The sequence below is a fragment of the Drosophila subpulchrella genome, chromosome 2R (assembly GCF_014743375.2).
Source record: "Drosophila subpulchrella strain 33 F10 #4 breed RU33 chromosome 2R, RU_Dsub_v1.1 Primary Assembly, whole genome shotgun sequence".
In the NCBI taxonomy this organism is placed as follows: Eukaryota; Metazoa; Arthropoda; class Insecta; order Diptera; family Drosophilidae; genus Drosophila; species Drosophila subpulchrella.
In genome coordinates this window covers 19,392,968-19,414,946 of record NC_050611.1, presented here as the reverse complement: position 1 = coordinate 19,414,946, position 21,979 = coordinate 19,392,968, and the positions used below count along the sequence as shown (strand labels likewise).

At 40.9% G+C, this 21,979-nt stretch overlaps 2 protein-coding genes across 10 annotated transcripts in view; both read left to right on the top strand.

The window, feature by feature from the left end:
• LOC119552159 overlaps positions 1-21,979 on the top strand; it is an 85,415-nt gene that overhangs the window by 16,656 nt on the left and 46,780 nt on the right. For 4 of the 9 annotated variants that reach the window (XM_037861977.1, XM_037861975.1, XM_037861978.1 and 1 more), the window contains exons 2-7: positions 2,912-4,328; positions 5,275-5,959; positions 6,042-6,147; positions 7,096-7,242; positions 8,192-8,267; positions 8,334-8,463. In XM_037861977.1, coding sequence (XP_037717905.1) covers positions 3,270-4,328; positions 5,275-5,959; positions 6,042-6,147; positions 7,096-7,242; positions 8,192-8,267; positions 8,334-8,463 — 2,203 coding nt within the window. In that variant the 5' untranslated portion in view covers positions 2,912-3,269. Of the gene's footprint in view, positions 1-2,911; positions 4,329-5,274; positions 5,960-6,041; positions 6,148-7,095; positions 7,243-8,191; positions 8,268-8,333; positions 8,464-19,773; positions 20,002-20,024; positions 20,044-20,235; positions 20,750-21,979 lie in introns of those variants that run through there. The other 5 variants (XR_005219578.1, XR_005219579.1, XR_005219575.1 and 2 more) reach the window with 3 other exon arrangements.
• On the top strand, positions 17,006-17,393 carry LOC119552160. The gene is made up of 2 exons (XM_037861979.1): positions 17,006-17,109; positions 17,164-17,393. Exons 1-2 carry the CDS (start codon positions 17,056-17,058, stop codon positions 17,299-17,301), a joined length of 192 nt encoding a protein of 63 aa, XP_037717907.1. The 5' UTR covers positions 17,006-17,055; the 3' UTR covers positions 17,302-17,393.

The following is a 21,979-nucleotide window of genomic DNA, read 5'->3' as shown; positions in this document are numbered from 1 at the left end:
ACAAACATTCGAGTGTCCAAAAAGGTTGGCAGCTGCGCAGAGAGAGAAAGCGGAGAAAGTACTCTCTCTGAGAGAACCTTTTCCTCTGCTTCTGCACAACTGTTGAATTTTCCTCTGCCGACAGATGTTGCCGCTGTTAAGTGTTATTTACTTTTGCGGCAGTGGCAGCAACAGTTATAATTTTTGCCTGGCTTCGTTTTATGTCCTCGGATGATTTATTTTCGTACCGCCTGAAACTGAGACGTAGGAGTATGTGGTAGTAGGTACTACCAATGGCCCTGGCCATAAGGCATGTGGTCTTTGTTTGGATTTATGCGTATGTGTTTGCCATGCCACCCCCTACTTTTAGCCCCTTTTTTCAACCCAACACTCCATCCCCCCCCACCTCTCGTTTTCATTTGCCTAGATTGTTTGCACGCCTGGCTGGTTGGATATTGTGTTTGGGCCAGAGATAAGACGCTTAGGCTGTGTGCACTCACAAAAATTGTTATTGTTGTCGTTCTCGCTTTGAGGATTGGATTCATTGAAATTGTTCTGTGGTCAGTGAATGGCTTTAAGCCAATTTTCAGGCGAATCCCAAAGGGATCAAGGTGAATGTCTGTGTGTGGCATGCTTAGGTTTTCGGTAGCCAGTTCAGGTAATTCGATTTCTGTTCATCTTTGCCTTGCAGGTTATTCACACAAGTTCTGCTGAGGGCGGAAGTTAACTTTTGTTCAAAGGTCCTTGTTGTTTGTGTCAGAACAGATGGGGATGAAACGAATTTATACAGAAATGAAACGGAGATACAAAACAGTAATTTATTTTTGAAGTCACTTAGCTTCAATAGTGAGAATCGCAGAGAGGGGCGTTTTAGAGAAATAAAATTTAGATACAAGGCTGTTGTCAGAAAGTAGAGCCATACTACACCATTATTATAGTAATTTACTTTAGTTCCTTGTAAACATTAAATTCTTAAAAGAAGGAGAATCGCAGAGAAGGGTGATTTACAAAAACAAGGGATATACAAATTGAATGTCAAAAAGTATTGTCATTATCCATCAAAAAGCTTAGCTTATTAAACAGCATCTTAATTTACTTTACTTTCTTTCGAAATTATTTACTTCCAAAGTTACATGCATCTAAAGTTACTTACTTTCAATAATGAGAATCGCAGAGAGAGGCGATTTATTCCAAAGAATCATTTTGAATCAATTATTCTCTGAGTGTGAAAATGTGTGCATCTGGGCCAAGTATTTGATCCCCTTAACTGAAATTTATGCAAACTGGCGGCCTCAACTTTTTCTATTACCCAACCATATCGTTTAATTAGCGATTTCCAGGATTTCCAGAGTCACGCCAGCCATGGCAGGACTTAGGATTCAGGGTTCCAGTATTCAGGGTCTGCTCCGCCCTTTGCATGTTGTGTTCGAGCATTGTTGTGCATTATTTTCTTCTACTTTGCATTTAATCATTTTTTAGATGATGGGGCTGCTGCTGCTGTTGATGGCGCCTATTGTGGCGACCCTTTTGTGTGCCATTTGCATCACAGCTGGCGTCGACATTCACGAACATGCGACTGAGATTGCAATAGCGACTGTGCACTGCGGAAATGAAAACAATATCCATTTCCATTGTAGGTTTTTATTCGGTCTATATGCATACATATACATGCATACGGAATGAAGGGCCGCAAAAAGCGCATTGGAGGCCATAAGGGACTCCTGTCGCTGCCATTTTCCCACGGGCCTAGGGCCCATAGCTCCCATACATACATATGTACATATATTTTACACGGCAACCTAGGGCCTGGGCTTTAACAGTAACTCGTACTCCCACTTACCTGTCATAGCCCGATGCTTTCGATTCACTTGTCCTGACTCAGTGATGAGCGCTTGGAGTTGGTTTTCACTAAGAGCGGAAATGTAATGTAGTGGGTTAGTCGGGAAAGGGTATTTGGGATGTTCCCTCGATCTAAAAAGTTCAATATTAAATTCCCAAGATGAGGGAAAGGGTTATCTCGCTTTGCAAAAATGTTTTCGTCGAGAGTAATTTCGTCTTGATTTTTAAGAACGTTTCTTGAAAAAGTAAGAAGACCAATTCCTAAAATTTCAAGAACGTTTCTTCTTTAAAAATAGAGAAGACGAATTCTTAAAATTTCAAGAACGTTTCTTCTTGAAAAAGTCAGAAGACGAATTCTTAAAATTTCAAGAACGTTTCTTCTGTTTTTGTCGAGAGTACTTTTGTCTTTATTTTTAAGAACGTTTCTTAAAAAAGTAAGAAGACAAATTCTTAAAATTTCAAGAACGTTTCTTCTTGAAAAAGTAAGAAGACGAATTCCTAAAATTTAGACATCAGATTTTGAAACTTATAAGAAGCATTCTTTACGAGTTTATTTTGGTTAAATATGTTTTGTCATGAATTATAAAAATAAACATATATTTAATCCTGAATTAGTTATGAATGAAAAATAAGGGAAAGACAGGGTCTAAGCTAAAATATATTCCAAAACAATTTCCATTTTTTTCGCTTTCCTCATTCTGGGCCAAAAAATCCCAAACAATGTGGGTCATCACTGACCACTCGACATTGAGTGCTGCTAGGATGCCATGAATGCCGTCCCTCGCGTGTATTGGGGTCCTGTTCGCATGAGTGTGTATATTTTCCCCCACAAATATGTGCGTGCAACAAGTTGAAATCTGCTACACTCATGCATAATGGAGGCAGACGCGAATCCGAGCCAGAAAAGTGAGCAAAACTATTGGCAAGCTGTCCTGGCCGGGTGGATTCTCTTACCTCTTTTGTGAGTCCTTGAATTGGGGGGGGGGGGGAAAGTAGGGTAAGGCGGGCAAAGGATATTGGGCGATGATTGTCTATTGAATCGAGTGGCAGAGTCGGTCTAATGTTCTGCTGCCTCTTGTTCTTGTTGTTGCAGGTGCAGCCGTCGCCTTTAAGGGCCACTTGATGCCATCGTGACACACAAAAGAGAATCCATTGAAAAGGCAATTGACGAGGAGGAGGACCAGGCGACGAGGTAACCAGGGGGCGACGGCGATGACACTGACGCATCCAAAAACGTCGCCACCCAGATGACGGGCAGGGGGGCATCAGCAGGAGGAGCCGTAACACCACAGCCCCGAGGACAAAACAAACCGATCAACGTGTCAACGCGTCGAGTAGAATGCAAATAGGCGCCAAGAACAAGCCGAGCAGCCACAGCAGCAACAACCGCCTCCAACCACCAGATCCCAAGTCTGGGCCAGAGCCACCACCTAGCATCCAACTGGGCCAACATGGCGGATGCGGACGATAGCAAGAGTGGTGACAGCGGTAGTGGCGCCGAATCCCTGCAGCTGCTGACCAAACTGGACAAGGCCGTCTCGACCAACGATGTCCTGTTGGATCTCCAGCGGGCCCTCACCTACGAGGCTGTCTTTAGCACCCTGGTGGAGCACAAGATGCAGGCCCTCAAGCGGGATTATGAGGAGCACAAGCGGGCCAAGCGACGCAAGCGGAAGTCCATTGGTCGCATTTTTTTGCCCAGGAAACTCTTTGGCAGCTCCAGTCGCCGTTCGAGCAGGGAGGACACCCCGCCAGCGGAGGAGCATCAATCTCCACCAGCCACTAGTCACAGTGGCGGCAAGACCAAGGCCAAGACAAAAGCCAAGGGCCGGACGGATGAGATTGAGGAGGCCTCTGGCTCCTTGGCCAGCCTGCAGCGATCTCATCCCAAGCGGCCGGAGAATCTGGAGGACAGCCTGGCCAGCACCCTGAGCAATTCCTCGGAAGCCCAGCACCGGCAGCATCGGCATAGCCATAGTTTACTGGTTCGAGCCCAGACCCACACGCCGGCACACCAGGTGGTGGATCTGGATGCAGAGCGAAGATCCATCAGCTCGGTGGAGGTGGAGGGGCAGAGATCGAGGACCACCCAGCTGCCCGCCAAACATTCCACAACGATCAACGGCGAGTCGGAACTACTGCCCCCGATCTCCGGACACGACAATACCTCGACGACTGCCACAGCAACTGCCACAGTAACAGCCACAGGAGGAGGCGCCTCCTCGGGCGCTGGAGGAGTCCTCCATAGCTCCACCTTGGCGGATGACAGCCTGACCGCCTCGCTGCGCGGCAGCCTGGAGAGCCTCTCCTACAGCAGCTCCCGCTGCACCGTCAGTTTTGGCGGAGCGGAGGTGATTGTGCCCTCCATGTTGGAGGCGGAGTCGCGGGAGCGGGTGCGACTGGCCAAGCGACTGAGGATCCTGGAGGCCAAGTCCATCAGCGCCCAGTGCAGCCCCATCTTTCCCAGGCACGTGGTGCGCTCGTTTCCGATGCAGTCGCCTCAGCAGGGGGTGAGTTATCATTTGAATATATCTAAATCTAAATTATAATGTGAATAGGAAAATGCATTCGAGATTCTGCCATAAAAAAAAGTTCGACTTGTGTGTTTCATTAAATGAATGCATTTGATTTGCCTTTATATAAACTATAACGATTATCAAGTTCTAGTGTTTCATTCGAATTCGATTTGCACAAATGGTAAAAGTTAATCGGCATAATGATTTATGACTTATTTAATAAACATATTTTTTTTAATTGTCTTATTCATTAGAATTCAGATTATAGATATTTATATAGACTATTCCGATTTTCACGTTCTAATGTTTCACTCGAATTCGGTTTGCGCAAATTGTAAAAGCTAATCGGCTTAAATGATTTATGATTTATTCGATATACGTATTTTTTTTAATTGTCTTATTAGAATTTAGATTATAGATATTGTATATATTTATTATTCAGATGATATTATTATGTTGATTTATAATCTTGGCAACAAAACTAGTTCAATTTAGGGAAGTTTAGCTTAGGGAAGTTAAACTTAGTTAAGTTCAAGTTATGATAGTATAGCTATATACTAGAAGAGTTTATGATGAGATTTATTTTTGAAGAATTATACTTTTTAGAAACACGATTTTAATATAATTGTAATACCCATGTAACGTTTGTAGGTTAGGTAAACCTCTTCAGATCTAAGTTAATTTGACTTAAAAATATTTTTGATTGGCCTTTAACTGTTAAATATTTAGAGTAACACAAGTAAAACTTTTTTCCAATTTGTATTACGATTTATTTCCTACATGTTTGTTAAAGTAACCATTTACGTGTGAGCCTTATCAAAAAAAATAAAATGGCGCAAAACTTTAAACAGTTTGTGAGTTCTTTATTGAGTTATGTTATGGTCTTCAGCTAATTTAAAAATATTTTAATATTGACTCCATTTATTTCTTTATCCCCCAGCGCCTGCACATCAATGTTCCCTCCAGTTTGGCCAAGCCTCAGCCGCAGTTGCAGTTGCAGCAGCAGCAGTTGCAACCCCACGTGGCCTTGGAGATCGAGACGCTGCCCGCTCCGCTGCCCCAGCGAAGGCGCCTGCTGCCCAAGCAGATATCCTGCACGGAGAGCGGCGCAGCCGGGGACTTTGGAGTGGGCGGAGCGGAGGCCTACACCCGGTACTTCTCCCGCCAGAACACCTCGGAGGACAGCGCCAATGTGACGGTGAGCACGGTTTTGGCCCAAAGCGACTCCCAGTCGCTGCATGCCACGCCCAGCTACGCGAATACGCCTCCGGCAACGGGCAGCCGGATTCAGGAGCGCCGCAAGTCCCGAAGCACTGGACTGTTGGCTGTGCGTCCGTCATATGGCATGGAACCCAGTGCCGTGGTAATTACCATGGAGGAGGGGGCCGAGGGCGAGGGCGGGCAGAGGGGCAGGACGAGGACGCTGGTGCCCGACAAGCTGCACCGGATGACCTCCACGTCGACGGGCTCCAGTGTGGCCGCCACTGGCTGCTGCAGTGCAACGAAGCCGAAGGAGAAGCCGGGCGAAGCCTTCAGGCCCTCCGCCATGACCTCCTCCGCGGCAAGGACTACGGCCCAGAGCACGGGCAGCGACGACGAGTACCGCCGCCGGAAGCGGAAGTACAGTAAGTGACAGTGAGCCAATGCGGAAAGGGGTTCCTCAATCATTCATATCTTCTTATCCCCCATCTCATCCGTCTCCCCCAGAGCGCCATCATCGCTGCTCGGACCCCGCACTGGTCTATCCCACGCCCAGTGGTCTCCAGCACTACGTGCACGTGCTCGGCATCAATCCGGACACACAGCAGCCCATGTAAGTCGGTTTAAGGGAAAGGAAAAGCCTATATAGTCCATAACGCTAGCTATTGTAAAGAAAAGTCTGTTATAATGGGGAAAAATACTTAGTGGTTGTGAAAAGTAACCAACAAATCAAGAGATTACGGATTTCTTCATTTTCTATTTATACCCTTACAAAATTAGATGGGGTATACATATTTCTGGGTTTATAAAAGCTATCTATTGTAAAGAAAATTCAGTTATTATGGGGAAAAATACTTAGCGGATGTGAAAAGTAACCAACAAATCAAGAGATTTTTTCATTTTCTATCTATACCCTTAGGAAATTAGACGGGGTATACTTGTTTTCTGGGTTTATAAAACTTGATTCTAAAAATAATAAAACTGATAACTCAGTTATTTTGCTGCAACTTTGGTTTACTTATCAAGCAGGCTTCGGAATTTAATTTTCATATCTCAGTCCTTATAAATTTCGTAACTTTAAAATCCAAAACTTTTCATTACGAAACCAAAAGGAGCACCGAATAAAGTATCTGCAATATGGACTAATAACATTTTAAATAATCCGTATAACATTTCAATTTGTTTTTCTAATGGGCTCTATTAAGAAGTTATGGGATTAGTAAGACATTATATGGAATCAAACTATTTTTAAACGATATATCTACCAAGCTCTTATTTTTAATACCATTAGTTTGCATTAACTAAAGCTCTCTGGCATTTATTCAATTGAATTATCTACGATTACCAGTAGCTATGTACACAATGAAAAATAGTCTTAATTTCCATTATAGAGGCTTAAACCTATAATAATGGTATTTACCAGGTAGTTCATTAAAATATTAATCAAGCTAAATTGAAAAGCCATTAAATTTAATAGCGTGTAGTGAAATAAGCCTTATATTAAAGATTATGTCTGCAAATAGGCCATGTTTTCAATGCTACTGTGATTTATTATCCGCAGACAATGCCCGTACGGTGAGGACTCGCCCTGCGACCTGCAGCTGGACATGGACGTGGACTTGGACCTGGACCTGGATGCCGATAAAATCGACGACCTTGAGCAGATGGTCCCCAGTGGTGGTCATCAGCGGCATCGCCGCAAGCATCGGTGAGTGGGCATTGGATATAGCACCTAAATCCTTTCAGCAAGACACATTGTCCTTGATGGCCAGGCCAAAATCGGCTTGAGTTGAGAAATGATCGGAAAGCACATAAATAATAGCGCATTTTCGGGGGGCCAACTGATGGATGAATGGTTGCTCAGTTGGACAGACAGACAGGCTGGACAGGTGCAGCAACAAAGGAGCGGCCGTGTCCTTGGACTGCACTAATAAATGTCCTGCCGATTGGCGATGGCGATTGCGATGGCGATGGCCAAATGTGTCCTAATGCGTTGCCCTCCTTTTTTCGCCGCCACCACCCACATTTCCCTGGGGAGCCTCGCGTGACGTTGAGCAGGCAAAAATTGATTGACAAGCTTTGTGCTACTATTTTGTGGGGCGGCAAGGGCAGGGGATTTGGGTGGTTCAGTGGGTGGCTGGGTGGCACAATGGCATTGACTGTCAGCAGGACGATGTCTGATGTTGTTGCTTCTGCCGCCGCTCTTCATTTTCCGCCCATCGCCGGGAGCAACTTCCGTTGCAAAAATCGAGCCATGTTGTTTTGTAGCGAGCTCTCGCTGCGGTGCAGGGGAAATTGCGGCAGCTTTGTAATGCGGAAGTTTTGCAAAACCCAAACGGAAATAGAGCAAATATGTTTAAGCTTCTGTTGCAGGTGGAGCCCACATATGTGTGGCCAAAAGGAGGTGGATGCTCAGGCGCACACAAGCTAAACAGATTAATGTGCAACATTTCTGCCAGAAATAATCATTAAACAGCTTTAGAAGCATTGCCATGTTACTGAAACTTTATTTCCTCTTACAAGCACTTAATCAATTTATGCTTTTCCCAAGCCAACAAGTAATTTCCTTGGAATAACCTGTAAAATCCATTTATCTAGGGGATGCTTGGGTGTTTTATATTGTCCTTAATACAGCTTACTTTATTTACACTCTTCAGGCATCGCCACAAAAAACGACATCGGCACAAAAAACCCAAAATTCTGGTGCAGGACTTGGACACTGAGGTTGTTAAGGTGGGTATTAGCTAAAGATAAACTGACATTCCAAAAGGATTATATATATTATTTGTATCCCGCCAGGTAATCGATCCTCATGATCTGTCTCAGCGGGCCCGCTGGACAATAATTGCCACCGCCTGTTTATTGCTACTCATGTGCCTCATGTTGATTGGGGTTACTTTGCGTATGGCTCCGATAATCGATGATATGGGTAAGTCCCCAAGAGAAATACTCATTAAGTTAATTGCCCGCATACCAAAGTGCCAAATAAATGATAGTACTATGTGTGCCCTGCTTGCATTGCAGCTAAATTATCCCTTTAGATATTAAGCGAATGTAACTCTAATGGAACAAGTTATCAGGAGTAGGTAAAGATATTTTTTATATGAAATGCGCCTCGTTATTATCCTAAAACTGCAGCAGTACAGACATTGTGAATATGATAATACCTACATTGATATTATATTCAATAGTGACTTAAGACCCCATCGATAAAGACCACCTATCTAATGCGTTGTGTGTTGTGTTTTGCTTTGTTATATTTCAAATTTAGAATACCTAACGAAATGTAAGTACAAGTATACAAACCCAAAACTACGGTTATACGAAGATGGTATAATCCTGAGTTTTCTAGGGTTATAACAAAATGTTTGTTATGGTTATTGAATGTTTGTGTGTGTTTTGTATTGGAACTCCTTTTAAGGAAAGATGGTATAATTCTGAGTTTTCTAGGGTTAAAATAATGTTCGTTATAGTTATTGAATGTTACTGTGTGTTTTGTATTGGAACCCCCTTTGAGGGACCTCCATGTGTTGCTGTTAGAAAAGCTTGACTGTTACCCTGGTGGCGCTGTAGAAAGACTTTGTGAAAAGCTCTCGAGTCCTGTAAGCTTTTGTTATATTTTCAGGATATAGCTTTAAGTTTGGGACATTTTCAGCTTGAGTTTGTTTTGGCGAAGCTTGAGCCAGCTTTTCGAGTGTTTTTTTTCGGTAAAGCTTCTTTGGGTGTCACTCAATCTCAATGTTTTTTGCAACACCCGCCCAACTTTGCCACCCCCTGCTGCTGCGTTTATGTGTGCCATTGTGTTGCATAACAACGCAGTAACGGACGCGGAACTAGGACAGTGTATCACATGTTGCATCTCACACAAACACAAAACAGCCAGCCAGGCATTAGTATTGGTCCCCGTGTTTTTGGCATAGATATGCGAGCTGCTTGATTTGCCTTGCCATTGATGTTGTTGTGGATGTTTGATTTTGGGTGGGTCGCAGTGCCCCCTCCCCAGTAATTATCAATCATCAATCATGCATGACTTGGCTCACCTTCATTAGAGTGGCGAGCGATATAATTAGATGTTGATTAGAAGACGTTTCCCCCTTTCGCACGATAAGGCGGCACCCCCTGCAATGCAAACTTTTGGCCGTAAGGCATTGAAATGTCAACAGGCAGCAGCTGCGACTCCTGCTTCTAGTTCTAGTTATATAGTGCCTTTATCGGTAGGATTGGGTACCGTACTCCTGGTCCCATGGCCCTCCTCCAAGGCGACGCACTTAATCGGCAGCCACGATGGTGGCAGCACAATGGGGCTCACCGCAGCGTGACAGGGGCTGGTTAAAACTAATTTGTGTTGGCGCGGTGGGGCACAGTGGATCAAAGTACCCTAGGATTTCTTAGAAATTTCTAATCACCTATTTAAAAGTCTAAGAAAATGTAGTGATATAAGATGGTATTTTATATATTTCAGTATTTCCCAATATAACAATTCAAATGAACACCTTATCCAAGACAATGGGAGATCTAAGAGGTTTTTAATCACATATTACAGTTCCTAAGAGCATGCAGTATTAAAAGAAGGTTTCTTAAAATATAACTCTTATGACATGGATTTCTTAACACCTACTCGTTGTTCCAGAAATAACATATTCTATCCCTAACAATATGATCAAAGCCTTAAAAATATCTGAGTTTTTAAGAACAAGTTACATAGTTGCTATCCACATATAAAGCACTTTTGGATTTATACATTTCCATATTCAAATTCCTATATTGAAAGTGTGTATAATAAAGGACAAAAACTTCTTTGGGGTAAAAAATCACCTTTTGTATTAACTTATCACTAACTTCAGCTTACTCCTTAGCTTTTTAAGTGTTTAATAAACACACGCAATCAGGCGACTGGGACAACGACCCAACATAAAAGCTGTATATGACTTTTCTAGTTTTCCAATTCTTTCTTTGGAATCCTTTAGCCAGGAAAACATAAAGAGACATAATCAGATTAAGAGACTGTTTCCAAAGGGGAGGATGATAATGGCTTTCAGGTAACTGCAGCTGCGACATAAAAAAGATGGATAGAAATGGCACTCCTGGCCTTCAGAGGAATCAGAGGAAAATGAAGATAGAAATGAAAACTAGTGCGCAGGGGAAAAGCGAATCGGTGACCTTGAGCAAATAGAACGCCTAGGTAAAGCCAAGAACGTGGAATCGGAGGACATAAGTTTGTTAATAACCCAGGAAAGATAATAGCCCGGGAATCGGGTATCTCAGAGGTGTGAACCACAGTTCGTTTGGGAAAACGCTAACTGCTGAATGCACGAGCGCTCTTCTTGGCCAAAATGGCGGCCAGGCGCTGCATCCTGTTCCTGTTCTTGTTCCTCCTTCAACCAGCCCACCCAACCAGGTCGCCCCCGCCCCCGTTGCTTTTTCCACCGCTTTTCCACCGCTTTTCCTGCTGGTGCGTTCATTGTGAGCGCCGAGTGGAAAATGTGGAATGCTGCTATGCATTTCTTAAACCAAATCAGCGGCCATGACAAAGCAAAGGAGTCGGTGTGTGTGCGGTGTGTGTTTGGGCCCTGCCCTGCTGTTTATCTTGGCTTTGTGTTGGCACTCGAAATGGGCGAAAGGAAAACACCACCCAAGCACCCAACACCCACTACCCACCACCCACCACCACCCCCACCAACCAGTTGATGACGCTGAAGCCTCTTGCTCTTGACTTCGACCCGGCGAAAAAGTTTTCCACTATGCACGCAATTTCCTCGGAAGAAAAGGGAACCATAGTTTGTTGCTCTGCTCCTGGTTTTTTTTTTCGTGTTTATCCTGCTGCAATTCTTGCAGCTTTGATGCACGGAGACAAAAGCATAATTACTCCATTCACTTATTGCCATCTGCGTTTTTCATCGTGTTCTTTGCTAATGAATACTAGGTTTTTTAGAATTTTCTAATTTATAAATATTCATAATCTCTGGTTGGAAGGTGTTTCTCAAGTCAGAAATGGTTTCAGACTATTTGTTATAGGGTATTTAGAAACAACTTACTCAGCAATAGGGTTTTTTTGATAGAAGTTACCAATGATTTGATCTAAAAGATTAAGGAAAGCTTAAATTAATCAAGAACTGCGTTCTTTGTAATTCCAAAAATAAATGTTTCCAAATTTAAAGCATAAAAAATGGCATTTCTTACTTACTTACTTCTTACTCATCATAAAGTTAAGTTCTAAATAATTTTTAATGCAAAAATGCGTATGACTTTGCTTTTAAATAATGAATCATAACTAAGTAATAACAAATTTGTATTGTTTCCAATATTAAGCTCCTTGAAAATATAGAAAACATATTTTTTTAATTTTATAAAAAAAAAGTTATAGTCCTTTCGTAATTCCAAGTTAAGAATGACCTATCTAAAAAATAATGACTAATTAATGATAAATCAAGGTGTTATTTAATTTTTCTCAGCGTTTTTGTTTATTTTATGAAAATTAAATATTTCTAGATATAGAAAACAGAATTTTTTAATTTCATGAAAATAACTTTAAAACCCTTGGTATTTCCAAATTAAGAATGATCTATCTATAATATAATGACTAATTAAGTGATAAATCAAGGTGTTATTTTATTTTTATTTAGAGTTTTTGTTTTTTTGATCATTGTTCTTCTGTTAGTTCCAAAATTCAATATTTCTGGATATAGAAAACTGAACTTATTTATATCTTGAAAATAAAATATCCCATAAAATTAGTCATTAATTTAGGTGATATTTGTTTTTCTCAGCGTTTCCATTGTTATTTTTGTTGTTCTGTTGCGGCTTGCCCCGCTGATGTTGTTGTACCGCCCGAAGGCAGCGGGCGCCTTGTCATTTTTGGATGCTGCGCGTGGATGGTCTTGCTGTTCCGTTCTGTCCTGTACTGTTCTGTTGTTTCATTACTTTGCTGCATAAAACAAATGCGCATAGTTGCCGTCAGTTATTATCCACTTGCAGCGGCACTTTGTGGCAGCCACCATGTCACCATTTCACGGGGAATACGCCGGAGTGCGGGGCAGAGTACGGGGAATACGGCGGGAATCATGGCAACAATGCGCCCCCTTGGCCAGAACGCGTTTTCTTTTGGCTTTGGCTTTGGCTTTTGGGAGCTGCGAGCTGCGAGCCGGCTTAATCAACGCGATGACGACGACGTTACTGCGAGCCACAAAAGGCATTCCAATTGCCCAGGCTCATCCGCAGAGAGGCTCAGTTCCAGGATCCGGGATCCAAAGGACCTAGCCACGGACAGGCCACGCCCCCTCTGCCCCCAACTCGGCCGCAAGTATTTCTGGGACCAAATTATTCTCATAGCTTTAGCTTAAAAGCTGAATATGCCGCTGCCCCTCTGGCGCTGGCAAAGAATTAAAAATATTTACAGTATTTCCAAGTGAGCTGCTGCACAAAATAAAACCAAACCAAACAAAAACAGCATGTTTTTAAAACAAAAGGAACGCAGGAAACTTGGACGAGCATGAGACAAAGGAAATGTCATCTCTGTGTGTGAGGGATCGTGTGTGTTTTTGGTAGCCACAACGAGGGTGGAAAAATGCAAAGTATTCCAAACAAATATGATAAACCATAATTCCGCTAGCGACAGATATAAATACATATAGAGCCAGCTTGGCCGGGACCAGAACTTTTGTCATTTTCATTTTCCCCAATTTGGGCCAAGAACCACAAGCAAATATCGACAGCTCTACAAAGGCTTACGCCATGGACAGGGATTAGAACCGACTGACCGACCGACCGACCCAACTTTTCATGATTAATGATGCTTTGAAAAGTTCGCCTTTGCCCTTGCCCACATTTTCCGATTTCCCATTTTTCCGGCGTGCGTCTATTTCAGTCAACTGTCGGCAGTCGGCAGTCATCACATCATTCCAAAGCGATTTCCTTGATGATGGCCCATGGTTGTGGCTATGAGCCCTGCTCAACCCATTTATTTTTGCCCCGCTGCATAACTGATTTAATCAGACTCAAGCTGCATTCAAAAGTATTTTAACAGCATTTAGTGCAATGCGCTTTTTAATAGACCAAAGCCCTACGACCCACTCGACTCTCTGTCCGGCCCCAACTTAATTGCTTTCGGGGGCCAAAAGTGAAAAGTGAAAAGCGAAACAGCGAAACAGCAGGCTGATTTTGGCAAGCTGCCCTGTCTGCAGCCGAAAATTAAATTGGCCGTGTTTAAACAGCAAATTTGGACAAAATTAGGCGGGGCTTTTATCGTTATCCAAGGGCCGCACAAAGGCCGAGTGGCCTACCAGAGAATTATTCAGAACTCAGCTTGCCGGTGAAATGAAGCAAAGCCACAGCCGCAGCCACAGTCATTTGAGGTAATACCCTGTAATAGACCACTGCCCCAAAGTTGGGACCACAAAGCATCTACCGAACGAAGGATAACCGAATGGGAAACCCCGAACATGCAGATGGAAGCCCTCCCAGTCCATCAGTGTGAATCCGTAATGAGATGAGAACTTACGCAAATATTTGGCAATTATCTAGTTTTGGTTTCGGTGGAGGCCCTGAGTACCCAGAACACTGGACCCTCAGACCCTCTCTCAACGAAGCATCCTCACCGGCATTATTATAATGACTGAACATCGCAGCAAATTAGTCAAAACAAAAAAGTTGCTGGTGCGAATGAGAGTGCGGAAAAAACAGAAAAGTAAGCTCTGGGGATAAGGACGAACATTGGGATACACTACCAGGATAAACTAAATTATAATAAATTACCAGAACACAGAGAAGTGTGCAAAGTATTTCATATATCTAGCATTTTTAATACAGATTGCTGAAACTTATCCTTGTAAACTCGTGATATAATCACATATCATATAATAAAACTCTATTAATTATTTATATTTGGTATACCAACTATTTAGAATTTCAAGATATTATAACAAAGAAATATAATTTATTCTTTTTAGATGTTCGGTTTATATTTAGAAATACTTTAAATTAGATAATTATACAGATTGCTGAAACTAATCCTTGTAATATCGTGATATAATCACATATCATATAATAAACCATTATTATTTATTTGGTATACCAACTATTTTAGAATTTTAAAATATTATAACAAAGAAATAAAATTTATTCTTTTTAGATGTTCGGTTTATATTTAGAAATACTTTAAAGATAATTAAAAGTGATCCTAAGTGATCCAAAAAGTTTATTTTATTAAACTTCCTTTATCAAAACAATTGAGTTTAAAATAAAAGTTTCTAAAATTAGGTGGCACTGCTTATGACACCCCTAAAGGACCCCATCTTAGGATGTCAACCATAAATGGTCCTGCCAACAAGGACTGCCTTGTGATAAGAGGGCGGTGGTAGTGGGGGGCGTGGTCACGAAAAGTTGAGTGGGCATCGGGCGTGTCAAAAGACAAACACCAAAACTGCTCGCTGCGGGTCTCTTTGTGTGTGTGTGTGTTGTCTCTGTTTGTTGAAATGCGAGTGTCTTTTAAATACTCATTACAAAATTAATTCGGGAAAAGTTTTGATAAAAATCCTATTATAAACATAAATAAATAGGTTCCCCGGAGAAAGCAGCGTGAAGGCGGGGTCAAAGGACAAAGCAGTGACTGGGCAAACATTTGTGAGTAAGCAAACTGGAAAAGGGGGGGCTGGGGAGGTGAAAGGTAGTGGCAAAGTCAAAGTCAAACAATGAGGCAGCCAGCTGTAAAGGACGAGAGCTGAGACTTCATTAGTGCTCATCCACAATGTATGCTGGTGTCGTCTTGGTCCTGGAATTTCGGCCTCTCGGTCCTTTGTACGGCCACCCATATCCTTTTCTTGCCTGGTGGGAGTCCTGGTGAAATGGTTATGTGCCATCATGGTTTCGCCACTCGCTTGCGGTTTTTTCAGCGGCTCAGTCCGCGGCTATAGGCATATTCAATATTCATATTTCGCAGCGGCAGAGACATTTATTACCCTTAAAACCCGCACACAAGTGCACTGGGAAAAACTTTGTGAAGTTAAAAGCTTTGAATGAAAAAAAGTTCAGAAGATGAATATATCATTCCTTAATATTAAAAAGTTTGAAAGAGGTTTTTTATTATAAGAAATTTATTATAAATCTTGAAAATGAAAATATCATAAATTAATATTAAACAATTTGAAAGAGGTTTTTTGTTATAAGAAATTTTTTATAAATCTTGAAAAAGAAAATATCATACGTTAAGATTAAATCGTTTGAAAGGTTCTTTTATTATAATAAATTTATTATACACCTTCATGGATACTTTAATAATTTTTAAAATAAACTATAAACCTATCTTTCTGTCAAGATAAGTATTAATAATATTAACATTAATTGTATTATTTTGTACCTTAAAAAAGTTATCCTATCCTAACTTTCTGAAAAACAAAAACATAAACACAAATAGGTAAAATAATACTAACATTACCTATATTATTTGGTAAAAGTTATTAGTTTTCTGCAAGGGTTCCTTGATATTTACCACTAGAAAACATATATTTTTGGATATTTGACGTTTATCTCAATGATCAAGGGATAAATACCCTTTTTTTTCCTAACAACACACATTGATATGGCTACACCTGACAGGTGAAAAGTGGGCGGAGCCCATTGCCTCTTGGTAAACTAGAAAGTCTTGTTTCTGTTTGGCCAACGTTTGGCAAAATTTAATCTCAAACTGAAACCGAAGACATTTTGCCAGTCAACGCTCGAAAATGCCGAGCGAAATTGCTTTGCCCGACCGTGCCCCCAAGGTGATTTGCATAGCCCAGGTGAGGGCGAGGGGCAAGTGGCTGAGTGGGTGTAAGTTTGCCCCGGTTACCGCCATATGAAACGGGTACTCTAAGTCAAAGAATGGTAGCACATGGGTGTTGGTGCACCGGTTGTTTTCCAACATACGCTCAAATTAAAAGGCCGAATAAAAATAGAAAATCGAGTTTGAATAATAGATAGTTTACTCTGGCCTAGACAAACCTTATGAAAATATAATAATGCCAAAGTTAATTGATTTCGAGAGCTTTATGGTGTGTGAGTCGAGACAAATTGAATGAAGAGCATTAAATATTTTGGCACAAAAGGTTTCTAAGACAACGACAGGAGAAATGCCTTGGCCTTTCTTAAGCAACATTTTAAAAAGATAGAATGGCTTTGAATATAAGAAAAGTTTAGGCTTATCATCTATTTGCTAACGGAAAGTTTTCAGATGCATGTGATTCCGCCTAATTGTTTTAAGTTTGTTTTTCCAATTGCCTGCCTAAATAATAGTTTCTCCTTTTCTATTTGTTTTGTCCAATATATCTGCGATCAGACGTGACACTTGCAATTAAGGCATTATAAATCAGATTCGAGCAGCGCAAATAACAAATTCATTTAATTACCGAATTACAAAACGATTTTACAAATAGTTCCCAGGCATGAGCGTTAATTGCCCAAGATTGTAATCTTTCGGGGCCAACTATATGGGGTTATAGGGCCTATATAAGGCCAAAGGTGGCGACATTGTGTCAGTTTCAAATTCAACATGAAGCAGTTCGCATTGTTCAGCATTTTCCTCCTGATTCTGGTTGTGGGATTGGTAAGTGTGGATGGGTTTTCAATCAGCCGCTTGGCCTAACCAGAGGTTTTCCAGGCCCAGATGCCCCAGCAGGTCTCTGCCCAGGGCCAAAATGGACAGCAGCAGCAGGGACCGCCAAGACCGCCAAATGGCAATGGAAACGGCAACGGCAACCAGCCGGGTGGACAAGGACAAAGTGGACAAAACAACTAGGACAACTAGGAACAGAATGTTTCTGGGGTGGACACACCTCCTGGGCACTTTCCCGGTTACTTAAATAAACACTTTATTCAGCAAACTTAAAACTTCGTCTCTTGAACTTCCTAAGCTCTTCAAAGGCAAGCTACATTTTTATGGGATAGGGAAATGGAGGAATTTAAATGTAGAATTAGGTCTTTAAAAAAATTTTTAAACCAAAAATGGGAATAGCATAAGAAATGTGGTTTCATTGGGTTTTTTAAAGCCATCAAAATACGTATCGAAAAGGAAAATGTTGAGATTTAAATGCAGAACTTTCAAGAAATTTTAAATCGCTTAGAATAAGATAATTGTTTTAAAAACTTTCTTTCTTCACCATCTTTAATTTAGAAATTTAAATGTAGAATTCTTAAAAAAATCAATCATTTATATTTTGGAAAGCTGTATATGCCCAAGGAAAACGGTCGTAAACGTAGAATTCTAAAAGACATTATTATTATAGCTTCCTCAACTTTTTTAGGGGAAGCATAATATTAATGAAAAACAGAAAATCTACGAATTTAAAAGTATAGTTATAAAATAAATATTTAAATTGCTTGAAAGAAAGGGAATGGTTAAAAAACTTAGTGTTTAAACTTCCTAAGGGTTTTAAAGGCAAGCACTTTAATTTTTGAAAAATTAAACAGAAGAATTTAAATGCCGAATTCTACAAAATTTGTAAATTGCTTGGAAAAGGGTCATGGCTTAAGAACCTCCCTCATCAATCAAAAACATTGCAGCACATAGGAAAAGTCTTGCGGTTTAGCTTATGTGACTAAAGAGAGTGTTTTGTTTTACACAAGTTCTTAGAGCTTTATTGTTTTAAAATTGTTATAACATTTTTTTCATCTCTGGCCCGGCTTTGTGTATTTCCACTCTGTCTGGGCCAAGCCGAGTTGGCAAACTTTATTAATAAAGTGCACAAATTATGAGCATGAAACTCATGCCACGCGAACATGGCCGTAGGTCCATTCCAGCTGATGAGGAAGGAAAGGGGTTTGGTGTTAGGGTTACGCAAAGAGGGTCTGGCTACAAAGCGGCAACTTCTTCTTCGGCGACTTGTGTTCTACATTTTGTGAAAATGCAAATGCTTATTACTCGTTCCAAAGGAGCCGAGCCGCCAGGCGAATGCTTAATTGCATTATGGCGCCCGGAGTTTGGATGCAGCTAACCTCGTCGTAACCCCTTTTCGAGGAAAACACCTTCTAAGCCGCTCTACTTGAGCAACTGCTGTGCAGCCATGTGTGAATGCTCTTTGGAGAATAACCGAAAAAGTTTTGCTATCGCTATCAGTCAAGAAGTGTATATGGTTACCAGAATGGGAGTTGGTCTCTCAGGGAAAAAGTAACACTGCAAAGGGCATGGATATGTTTTAGTTTACATTTAAATAAATGCTTCTTTTGACTTTGTTTGTTATAATATATATTTATTTATATATCATACAGCAAAATCCAATGCTAAAAGCTTCGAGGACAGGGTTCCATTAAATGTATTACTTAAAACTAGGGGAAAATATTTGAGAACATGTCCCTTTTTATCATATCTGATATATGATATCATATCATATCATTGTATCATATTTATTATGCCAGCAAAAGCAGTTTGGACCAAGAATTGGAAGTTTATATTGGGAATTAATATGGTTATAAATTTGGTAACCCTAGGAAAACAATCCATTAGAATGTCCTTGCAATGAAAGGGTCTCAATCCAATTACTCCACTTTCAAGTCAAACTGTTGTCCTAGGACTTCTGTATATTTTTCTAAAAATAAACAAAATGTAAACTCTTTTTCCTCGGTGTGCAAAAAGAAAGAAGCCCATGCTCAATTACCAAATGCTGATGAAAACCCAGAGCCAAGTTGAATAGCGAGGCAGAGCAAGCGGCCCAAGCAAAGCGAAGCGCATTCCCTTTGTTCGATGGCAAAGTAATACATATCTCGTCATATATAATTTCCGCTGCGAAGGATATCCAATGTTCGGGAACGAGGACGCAGCTCATCATCGTCATCGGAATGGAGCAGCTTCCTGGGGAGTCCACGAACCCACTCATTGGGCGTAGGCGAGGCGAGGAAAAACAAAATAGAGCTTTCACTCCAATTTCACTCCAAGCCAATGCCACAAGGAGCAACACGTGACGACACAGGACGAGTGAGTTGGGCTCGACTTTTTGAGATTTTCTAGGGCCAACAGGAGCCAAGGATGTGGATGTGGATGTGAATGTGGATGTGTGATGTGTCCAACATGTTGCTTCCCGAGCGCAGGACACGAACACGAACACGAAAACGAACACGAACAGGCGAAACACGAGTCACGCAGCGAGTCCTGCCCACCGAGCCGAAGGACGAAAGTGCCGAGCTGATTGCTGGCCGAGCGATTTTAGCCACGAGCTGATAAAGCCGCAGCTTCTCTGCTGGTCTACAGGATAGCCACTCGGTCAGTTGAACATTTTCCATGCTGTGATCAAGTTGTCTTTTCCTCTGAGCGCCGAGCGCTGTGCACGCCTTGGACTTGGAACGTTTCGAAATCGGGCTAAAGAAATATTCAAACAGAAAATATATATATTCAAGAAAATATTCAAGAAAATATTCTAGAAATTCGAGATACGAATATTATAATAATAACTACAAGTTTAGTGTGCAATTTCCAAGCAGCAAGTGTGTGAGCCAAGTGCAAATGGTTAGCGGAATTGTCGTGGCGAAATAGGCGTGGCATTTTTTGGTGGGTGCGGCTGTCCTCAGCATGCACTTGTTGTTTCCCCCAGTTGCAGTTTTTTACCAAACTGCAAACTAGCTGCAACTTTCCCACGATAATTGCTTTTCAATCGCTTGCGCTTGCCTCCAAAATGCTGGTGCTTCAAATATCACGTATCAAGTTTCGAACTCAAGTGCTCACGCTTATATTACCTTACAGCAAAGCCAACAAAAAATATACAAGACATACAAAAAAAAAAACAAAATGTTGAAACGACGGACTGACTTACATGCATTTTATTAGTAAATAACAAATACGAAACGAAAAAATATCAATACAATTGAAAAACACCAACGGAAAAAACAGCCGCAAACATTTTTGTAAAATAAATCATATAAAAAAAAGGTTTCGACAGCAAAGAAAAACAAACAAGAGCGTGGAAATCGCATGCTGAAAATCGCCATATAAAATGCATTAATAAATAAACTATGGTCAAAAGAATTTAATTACAAAAAAAAAAGGCAGGAAGGCAAATCCAATGAGGCAAAATAATTAAAACCGTAAGCAAACACAGGAAGTAAAAACATCGGCCATATCCTACCGCAAAAATTGAAAATATCCGGTGAACCGAGGAGAAAAGGGCCGAGAAAGAGAAGGGGCGTTGCGAAAAGAAAGAGAGGGAGCCATGAAGTCGACGAAGGCTAACCCCAAGCCCGGAGTGGATCCCAAAATTGTAATGTACACAAGAGAAAGAAAATATAACGATTTGCAAATAATTGAATTCACATTACACACTTTCAAGTCCACTGTCAATAGAAAAAAAATCAATCACAAAGAAATCACCAGCTCATGCGACATTGCAACAAGAAAAACGCAGACTCATTCGCATTCCTCACAAAATCTTTATAGAAGAAAAGTCATTTTTCAAATATTTTTGGCCCATTGCTCTGCGTTTTTCTTGTCGCGCGTTGCTTCTAAACAATTTCACATTGTCTGACTTTGGCACAAACAATGGCATTTGTAATTTCCATATCATCAGCCCTCACTCTGCAATCCCCCCACACTTTCTCTCTGTCTGTCTTAATGTATTATAATCACAATACCATTTTTATCTGTGCATCTCTCAAGTCCGCCAGGATTCACAGAATTGAGTCGAGTCAAGACCCCATGCTGTATAGACCCCTAAAATAACATTATACATGGCGTACAAATATGTATTTATGGGGGTAAGCAGGTACCAGCCACCCATAAATTCATACATTTTAAGCCTATTGATTTACCCTCATTCGATTGTGAATTTGGATACGTATTTGCCATTGGTAATATTTAATTGCTGTGATTTAGACGCGTCCGGGCCCTTGGCTCATGTCTAATGAATTATAATTTAATTATGCATAAAGTAATTGCAATTTGGGTGGGCTCTGCGGCAGCATCAATTATTGTTTATGAGTGGTCCGGGCAATAATGATAATGATGTGCTGATTATTTAATTGCATATCAGGAAGACGTCGGGAAGCATTTTTGGTGTTTTAATTACCATTTGCTCGGTTTTTGCTCTCGATGAAATTGCAATTTCAAAATGAGTTTAAAAGCAGACATTTCTTTAAAGTATGCAAATATGTTGATTGCTTTTTATGCGGAGTTTTTACTCCACCGAAATATGTGAGATTTTTTAAGAAATTGATTTTCTGCATGCTTGCACTTATTAATATTTATAAAAAAACATAATTGTTTAATTCTTTATTAATGGGAAATATTATTATAGCATTTTCACACTGCCAAGAGGGGTATGCTAATTTATTTAAAACATTTGCTTGCACTCATTAACATTTATAAAAATATTTTTACACAGCTTAGAGAGTGTATTCGAATCCGAATTTATTTAAAGCATTTTTCTTTTTAAGTTAAATCCTTTTACAAATTTTAAAGGCTCTTCTGAGTTTTCATGCTGACTGCAAAACTG

Bases quoted from the DNA above. Each gene is read 5' to 3' on its own strand.
- LOC119552160 (XM_037861979.1), top strand. From the start codon at position 17,056: ATGAAGCAGTTCGCATTGTTCAGCATTTTCCTCCTGATTCTGGTTGTG. The intron at 17,110-17,163 runs GTAAGTGTGGAT...GAGGTTTTCCAG, and splicing joins TGATTCTGGTTGTGGGATTG to GCCCAGATGCCCCAGCAGGT.